Below are 9612 nucleotides of genomic sequence, written 5' to 3'. Positions count from 1 at the left end.
CTATATGCGTATATGTGTATATAAGTGTAACCTATTTTTTTTTCTCCTAATAACGAGTTTTTGGCCCCAAATCGGAATTGAACATTGATTAACAACACAAGGACACACACACACACACACTTGGTGAGTTCAATATGCTTCATGCATAAACGATAGTAGGTTATTCTAGGCCGTTTCTTTGTTTATTTTTGTTTTCTTTTTTTGTTTGTTTGTTGTTGTTGTTTTTTGCTGCTGCAGTTTAAATTCTTTGCTTTGCTTTATTGCCCGACCGTCTCAATTTTGAAAACGTGACATCAGAATTGTGCGTTTCCTCGCACTTGTCGGCGGTGTTGCATGTTGCACGATGCCGTTACACTGCGCCGCACTCATTCCCAAAGAGGCTGCAGGGCTTTAAGTTGCCCATGATCACTTCCGCCGGCTCCGTCAGCCGAGAGGTGCGTCCGCTGCTGCTGTGTGGACGTCTCAGCCCTCTGTTTACTGTTTGCATGTCCAAAAGTCATGGACGAGCCAGCCGGTGAACAAACGTGCAGTATTTGTTCGCTCAGTCTGTCGAAGCGACGCGACTGTGACTTAGAATTCAGTGCAGCTGTGGAATAATTTCAGCCGGAGAGGAGAATACTGACAGGTTGGGGGTAAGTGTTAAATATACTGCAGAATGCATGACAAGCTATTGTCCTCCGTGTGAGCGCTGCAAAGGACTCAACAATACACAAAGGCTGCAATGAATTTTATCGCATGTAGATGTTCTAAACATGCCAGTCAGTGCAGTCAGGGCTGTAGATACTCGGCAGTTTTTGACTGTTCAGGTGTCCACACTTAAAGTCAACATATTTTGTTATTATAATAATAGTTTGCAGTTAACTGTAGATGTATCCTATTCCCACACGCCCATGGCTCCAGTTTTTGCAAGTCACTGTGTTTGGCTCCCCACAGCGACGACGTGAACAACAGCTGATAAGACAAGTGTCAGCCAGACTACAAAGTACCACCGACCTAAATCTGCAAAGTCTGACTTCTGGCAGAATTTAGATGTCAGTGTTGCAGATGGTGCACGGTCCTGCCTTCATTCATTGAGGGGAGGAAGGTGCATGCGGATTCTAGTGGAAAGTGAGCTCAGACTGTGCTGATAAGGCGCACTGATAACAGACAGACAGGCTCACCATAACACATGAGGACTACTGGCAGCTTGGTATTTTACACAGTAGGGAACTAACTGCACAGCAGATTCCCGTCTATCAAGCAGAAATAGTATTTCCTCAATCCAGAAACTTTCATTTCCTTGTGACAGTGAGCCGGCTGTACATCACAGTTTGGCTGTTCCTCTCTGCCAGTGCAGATGAAAGGCTGCTATGTGAGAATGACTCTGACATAAAATGATATTAATGACTGCGCTGTAACCAGACTCTCCGGTTCTATTTGCAGCAGGTCAGAAACAGGACACGGCGCTCTGTGCACATTAAACACAAGTCTCTGATGAGTTATTCTCTGGCTTAACCGTGGTTAGGTGAAGCTCTCTGAGGCGGTGGCGACAGCACCAACGTCAGCGTGTTGTTGCACAACACACTTCGGTTCCGCAGGAGGAGGCTTCTGTCTGTCTAATGACCCAGTAACGCTGTGTGATGTCATGTGATGAAGTGTTTAGATTTGGAGTCCAAAGCAGAGAGGACCTCCACATCGTCACCCTCCAGGGCCTCCTGTGGGCAGTCCCCCTGATTTGCTGTCGAAATGGCCTCAAGACAGGGAGACACTCCAGGTAACTTTGGATTTAGACACTCGGACGTGTAATAATTCTTACATTCCTTAGCTTGTGAAATCAGTGCTGGTTTTGCTGAGATATCGGGAGTAGTTTCCTTCTAACAATCTAACATTTCTCCCTTCTTCCCACACTTCAGCTATTGAGTGTAGCACGCCATCTGGGCTCTTCGGTGCCTTATCGTCTCCGATTGGAATGACTCGGCGCAACGTCAGCTATGATGAGCACATGGACGCCCCCATGCATTCACCCCCTCCAGACTTGACTGTCAACATCTTATGGAAAGACCCTGTCATCCCACAGCACAAGTTCAGGAACACTGCAGAGGTACTTCACTGTTTGATCATCTGATCCAAATTGTTTTGCCTGAACAAAATGTTGTTTGCATTGGCTTGTGTGAAACTTGTTCATGAAGGTTAGGTCACGTCTGGAAACATTTGATATGCTCGTCTGTTTGTTATGTAAGTGGTCGGTAAGCTAATCTTGGCATTTGTGACCAGGAACAGGAGACTGCTGGGAATTTGCTGACTTTTGAGGCAGCAGCGCCACCCAAGTCCCCAGTGCCTGTTGTGAAAGCCAAAGCCACCTCTTTAATGAGCTCACTTATGATCAGTAAGTCAACAAAACCAACTGAATCTAGACGCACAAGTTACAAAGGCACCAATAAGTTTCTTCACTACAGTTAGAGTTATGTAAGCTTTATCAATGATTGTCCACATGCTGCTGACTTGGCTGCCTGAGTATCAGCAGGCATTAATGGAGTGCAGCATAATAAAACATTGACTAATTTTGTCTCTGCTGTTGACTGTATGTCCATCTTCGGTTAGGGCAGACCCAGGAGAACCTACAGAAGTTTGAGCAACAGGCAGGGCTGACAGATGCCGTGTATTCCCCTCACAAGGGGCTCTCTGCCGAAGAGACTCGCTTTCACCGGCTTGGTGACGGCACGCTGCCAGTGAGTATGAACAAATGTGAGGTAGAAATCTGCCTTGCTTACAGCTGGTTCATTAGGACGTTTAGGCCTAAAGGATAAGTTGCAGGTCAACAGATGTACCTGATCTGATGACTTCTGTTCAGGCAGAAATATCATAACAAACAAGGAGTAAGCAAACTGTGTAAGAGGTTTTTTTTTTAACCTTTACATTTTTCTACCACCAATGAACTTTTTGCTGGTTTGAAGTTATTAGATTCCAACAGGTCTTGGCCTAGAAATGTCACATTGACACACAAGCTCTGAAAATATGTTTTCATGATCATCTTGCAGTGCATCAACATCCCATGAATGCTGAAAACAAGAATCATGTCTCAGTCATCAAAATATAACTCACACAAACAGAAAAACAAAGCTGAGTGTTAAATGTTAACCAGTGGCGAGCATCAGGCTTTTATCCAGATGGAAGGTTTAGCAAATGCTGTTTTAGAAAGTCACAGAGGAGTGCAGTCACACAGTGCCTGTGGCTGTGCAGCTGCACAAAGGTTGTGTCTTCTCTTCTGTCAAGGTTTGTCCAGTTTTCCTGCCCATTATGGTCCACCCCAACATGCTTTCATTTGAAATGCTGTCACCTTACCTGTCAGAAGCACCACAACATTGCACAGTGTTGTAATTTTTAACACACAAGATCACGAGTTATCAAGGTGTCAAGTTTCATTCATTTGTTATTTTAGAACACAGGGCTGCACAACGGAAGGAAAGTTGTAGCCCCTTCATGTTAGACACATATATATATTTTAATTAGAATATAATAAAATAAAGACAACAATGTATACAATTATGTCTTTACATTTACTTATAAGCCTATAAATCTATAAACATTATGAGGACTGTAGTTTCAGTACAGGAATGTTGTTTGTGTCATTGCTTAAAATAAACAAGTATTTTAGTGAGGAAATTACATGATATTACCATATTGTTGTGTTGTTGGGTGATTGCAGGGTAAACATGCAGCATCTCGGTAAACAAATTACGTAATCAGCTCTGAGTTGTTTCCGCAGCCTGGAGTTTCTAACAGTGATGTTGCCAGGCAACGCCCTGAAATGAACCGAGCCCCCTTATTTTCTGAAACGGACCAATCATCGAGCTCCTAACAAAAGCGACAGTTTGGAGGCCCACTGCAGTCTGCACAGACGGGAACGTCTGTGTTTTCGAGGAATAATAGTCCCTTATACTTGTTAAAACAGCTAATTATGGACAAAATGAAGGAATCTATCGGACTGGAACGCCAAAGAAATATTATCATAAAAAGGTTTGTAAAGGAATTGTTATGTTTAGCTATTTGTACATCCGGGCGGAAAGAAGGCCGTTAGCACAGCGACATTGTAGACTAGCTAGCAAAGCTGGCATTCGAGCTAACCCGAGTAAACTAACTGTTATGTATATCTGTTAATTTCTTCATACCGCGAACTGTCAGTAATCAGCCAACGACAACTTAAGTTAAGATACCGTATAGCTAATAACTGTGTCAGGACCAAAGAGACTGAGCTTAATTCAAGTTGTTTGGGTAACGTTAGCTTAGTGTGTAACGTAGCTTAACTGGAACATAGAGTAAGTTGGGTGTTCTGTGGCACGGTTAGCTTAGCGCTACCTAACTAACGTTAACTACACTTAACGGTAATATTGCTTCATGAGAATGCATTCTTCAGATAATGGAATTAATCAGAGGCTGCTCCCACGACTGTAGGGGGTTGTGGGGTATTAACGTTATCATGTAAACGCTCTTCATGATATTGCATGAGGGGCACAAACGGGCTAGTTGCACTTGCTTTTACATTTGCCAGGTTATTTATAATATATTCCACACTCGGCGCATTTCTGCCGGTCAAGTAGTGTAGTGTTATTAATTGATTGTAGAAATCTCTGTAAACGTGCTTGTAATAAGTATAACGTCACTTGCCTCTCTTTTAGAATTACTTGATGAGCAGGGGGTATAGCGTGAAACATGTTTTTATTTGCCTTTTCTGTCTACACTGCTCCAACAGTTCCTAAGACATACAAAATGGTTTCAAACTGCCAAAAATCGTGTTGAGTACTGATTTGGAATATTCTGGCTGAGAGGTAATGCTGTGGTTCAGCAGTGATCAAATCTAACAGAACACCAAATAATACACAGGGGATGAAAAGTCATGGGGGCGCTCCCTGTTACTCATTTGCAGTGCCCTGACCAGAATGCAGGACCACATATACCAGATCCATATTAGTTTGGAAGGACATTCTGTGTTTATGGTCAAAAATCAAAGTCACTGTGACATCCGTCCCATTCTCATTAAAGTAATATCGCAGGAGTTGTAGGGAGGAATTTCATTACATCTGGCACAAACTTCCACTTGGACTCAAGGATGAACTGATTAGGTGTTGTGGTCAAACATTGCTGTGGCCTCATAAAACAGCTTTATGGACATAAATTGAGATAATAAATAATGGATGGTAAATTGCAACTTGACAGATTGGTGGAGGCATAGAACTGCAAGGCGCCAATTGTATTTTTGTCCAATAATGAATGTGCCTCGTCAATATGAAATGTTAATAATTTTATCTATGGTCCTCTGTGTCTATCCTCTCTCTCTTTTCCCACCCACACCACGTGGTCACATGTGATAGGCTCTTAGGGTCTTTGACGCACTTTATTTTTGATCAGCAGGTCCAAAAAACACTACTGACCTTTCGCATTGTGTATTCAGGCAGTGTTTGCTCTTTAAATACGATCAATATTGTTTCTTTGAAACCTGAATCACAGGTTTCACAACTTTGGTGCTTGTACAGAGTGCATGAGTTAAAAAAAACAAACAAATATATATTAACTAACTAACTAACCAACCAACCAACTGTGATTATGAATATTTCAACTTTGAATCACTTTCTAATGTAGAGGGTGATTCTGGATCAGTGGAGGGTATTGGATATTCTTTTATTGTCTGTTTGTTTCATTGCTTGTTTTTTTTGTCTGTGCAGAAGTTGAGAATGCCAAGTGGGGACTTCAAGGAGGACAGGCTTACAACATCAGCACAATCCACCCCAAGTGGCACGCCTTGTGTCACCCCCTCTGTCACCCCCAGTGTAACGCCCTGTGTTAGTCCCCACTCATCACCAGCTGTTAGTCGCAGGTAGGCACCACTCTGCTGAATGTTAAGCTCATAATGTTGTTTGATCTAAACCCAGATCCAAAATATTATTTTGAAATGGGTGGAGCCAGAATAATCATGAGATGATGCTTCATTCCCCAATGTGGCCCATATTAGGTGCCATATGGCATATCCCTGCATGTTTTTTTGTGCATTAATGTGTTGCTCTTTTTTGGCGGGAATACAGGACCTGGTTCCAGCTGAGTCCTGCACCTTTTCTTGCCACTCCAGAGCTCAACAGTCCCAACCCCGGCACAGACATGGGAGGAAATGAGGGAGGAGGAGGAGAGAGATGGAACTTCTTTGGAACTCGATCTGTGGTACAGAAGTCCCCCACTGACCCAGGCTCTGAAACCAGCACGGGTGAGAAAGTTATACTCAGACATGCATTTGGGTCTTCACTGTATTGCAGAAATTTTACAGCATTAGTTCTCAGTAGTTAGTAAATTGTCATTGCAGCGGGTTGAATTCCATGCCACAACAAACTGGTGAGGCCCCCACATTTTGTTTTTTTTCTCTGAATACAATAGTGCTGCTTCCACTGCCACAGATGAACTCTGGTTGCAACTGAATAGCTCTTGAAATGAGTTTTCCAGTGACAGGGTTGGGTTTTGTTGAAGTCACAATCTGGGATCCAAATGTAAGCAAAAGGAATGCCCACCACTCCCAAAAATCACAAGAGACAAGATGGGACCCTCTTATCACTTGTATTACTAGACATGTCTAATGTTGTTTTAATACAAAGACTAACATTAGGCAGACAAAAAATCTCCCATCATTAATGTTTTCTGAGGTTTCACCTGGTGATGTCACATCGTTCTTTAGCACACCGGGCAATATACTACCAAACAAGTCCAACACAGCCAGGCTTTCTTTGCTTTAGCTGGCTTGGCAAAACCACAAAACCCCAATCAGAGATAATGGGTATCATGACAGTAGTTAGCAACTTTCTTTGTTAACCCAGGTTTTCTTCATTGGGCTCTTTGCACGTTCCCATGAAAAGGGCGTTTGGTGCATAATTTGGCTCTTCTTCCTTACAAAATGTACTGCCTACCTCAGTCCAGAGGAACAGCTTGTCATAGTAAAGAGCTATGAAGAATATAATGAAAATGTAACAGTAAAAAGCAACACTGTTGCTGTAAATAAGGCAAGAGAGAAATGCTGGTAGAAAACTGCTATTTGTGTAGTTTCCTTAGTAAATAGATGTATTATAAGACTCTGTCCACGCTCAATGTGTCCCGTTTATTTGTAACGTTCCAACAGCACATTCTTGATCTCTTAAAGTTTAAACTTGATACAGGATATTTAAAATTATGACACTGTCCCATAATGAGGGATCTGTGGGAATCACTTAAGTTTCTAGCCATATCAAAGTGAAATTCATTTTATTAATTCAATATTATCTGTGATAAATACTAATAGACTAATCAATTTTGTAAGCGGTGTTCTGTTAGTTGTAATGCCAGTAGAGTTAAGATAAGACTTTATTAATCCCCAGCCAAGGGAATTCGGGAAACAAACTAGGCAGCAAAATCAGGACCAAGCATAAAAACATAATACAATTACAGTGTAATTAACTGAAGCACAAAAAAAATTCTGCATCACCAGCTGAATTCATGTAGGTTCCTGTGGCAGAAAACTGCGTAGTTCGCCCCTCTGTACATCATGGGGAGGGGTGTTAACTCTTTAAAATCATGATACTAAAGCTGCTTCCTGTAACAGCTAGATAGATGTTGGTCATTAATGACAACATCTACTACTTCCTCCTCTCTCCTGCAGGCTTCTCACTGCAGTCCTACTTTGGCATGCAGAAGTCCTCTACTATGGATGGCACCAATACCCAGGTCAACTTTAAGGTGGAGGACCCTGCCAACTTCTTGCCCCCCAAGATTGAAATCACGGGCATTGAAGCCAAGCGGGTACCCCCACGGCCACACAAACTTAAACCTCGGGACATGAATGTTTTAACACCTTCGGGCTTCTGAAGCCAGACCAGCTATGTAGTTCTGTACTACATCAGTTGGTGTTGTTCTGCCTCCCTCTGTCCTCCTCACTTCCCTGCAAATTCACTGGGGCTGAGAGGAATGAGGACCACCTGCACCATAGCATTAGCTCAACAGCCCCAGAGACATCACCACACTGTTTCTCCTCCCAGTGGATCTTCTATTAGCCCACATCAGTGTCTTCATATCTCTTCCAACTCACTGGTCCAAATAAAACACCATATGAAGTAGCTTCCTCCATCACCCCCAAAGATGGCTCTGCTTTGTATTATTATTGTTGTCCTGTCACATAAAGGTTGCATCGGCATGTATTGCCTTGCTGTCCTCGTTCAATTGTTAGTGATGGCATGAGATTGAAGTTTTTGAAATATTTTGTCAGTTCTTTGCTCAAGTTAATCACTTTAGCATTGCCTCTCACACTAAAACTGACTAACTATTTCAATTCATAATGCTCAGTTGCCTCATTTGTATTATTGTTTTTTATTTTATTTTAAATAAGCTCATAGATTTGTAGTTGTGTAGTGCTTTCTCTGTTAGCATGCAGAGTATAGTGGTATGACTGATATTGTGCCTAAACTTGCAGCGTGTTTGCTTTTGGCATTTTTGCCGTTGAAGTACAGCTTTTTTTATTACGTGAAAGAGCATCTTATTTTACTTTGTGAGAGCGTATGACTGCTGGTCTGAAGTGTTTTTTTAGTTATCATTTCAACTTAAGATTGCTCTGCTTTAAATCAACATTATTCATTAGAAATAGTAGTTGGTATTTTGGCTTTATGACATTTTTATATTTCATCACGATATAGTTTCAACATACTATAAAAATACAAAGCATTCAAATGGTATAATTTTCAATCCATTGTTTTTTGTGTCACAATCCCCAATGTTTTATTTGAAAAAGCTGACAAATTCCAGTAAGTAATTGCACAAGGGAGATTGTCTCCCACTTACTTCTGTAAATAAATCTGATAATAACAAGCAAAAATGGATCTCTGGTTCCTTTCTTCGTACAAACAAATGGAAATGTAAGTACATGGAGTCTGTTCAAGCACATCATTCCCTTATTATACTGTGCACTTCTTTATGTACACTATTTTGTGATTAGCATAAGCAGACATCATAGTTAATCTCTAAGAAGTAGTGTGCCTGTTCTTGATTGACAAATTACATTTGGTTGTGTAGTAAATCAAACTACTGCAGAATTGTACTGAGAAAATGCAGCCTTATAATCAGACGGAGCTGTCTTTTTGGGGACATGGAAAATGCTATGCCTGGAGCCAGGCAATTTAAAATAGGCATTCTTTTCACATATAGCAATTCTATACCATAAATCAAAGTAAAAGTAATATGCAGTAATGTGTTTGTACATTTTAATGGTCATGCAAAGAACCCTTACCCTTGCTGGAATACTGACACATAACGGTGAAATTTGACCTGGGGTCTTTTGAGGATACTGTGAAAGGATTTTACACTGACTTTCAGCTACAGCCTTTGGCCAGAAGATGGCGCAATAAGTTCAACATGAAATCACTGGGTTTTATGCTCATTAGTTTTACTTTTACATTCTATTATGTGTTATATTATTCAGACACTTAACCGATTAGAATCAACAACAGGAGCAAGTACGTTAAATCGTTAACGTATATATATATATATATATATATATATACTTTTTTTCCCCCAAAATGAAAAGTGTGATGGATAATGTGGAAATTAATTTTGCCACAGAGACATGAAGGCCAG

The 9612-nt window shown here is 41.3% G+C and overlaps 1 protein-coding gene across 1 annotated transcript; it reads left to right on the top strand.

The window, feature by feature from the left end:
* The first annotated feature begins 430 nt into the window (after positions 1-430).
* LOC121611428 (putative monooxygenase p33MONOX) lies at positions 431-8854 on the top strand. Its single transcript, XM_041943993.1, has 8 exons — positions 431-632; positions 1636-1753; positions 1893-2080; positions 2254-2365; positions 2581-2708; positions 5700-5851; positions 6057-6232; positions 7649-8854. The coding sequence occupies exons 2-8, from the start codon at positions 1726-1728 to the stop codon at positions 7852-7854; spliced, it is 990 nt and encodes a 329-aa protein (XP_041799927.1). The 5' UTR covers positions 431-632; positions 1636-1725; the 3' UTR covers positions 7855-8854.
* Positions 8855-9612: the final 758 nt, after the last annotated feature.

Source organism: Chelmon rostratus, chromosome 9 (assembly GCF_017976325.1).
Source record: "Chelmon rostratus isolate fCheRos1 chromosome 9, fCheRos1.pri, whole genome shotgun sequence".
NCBI lineage: Eukaryota > Metazoa > Chordata > Actinopteri > Chaetodontiformes > Chaetodontidae > Chelmon > Chelmon rostratus.
The sequence above is the reverse complement of the archived record's forward strand: the minus strand, read 5'-3'. Positions and strand labels throughout refer to the sequence as shown.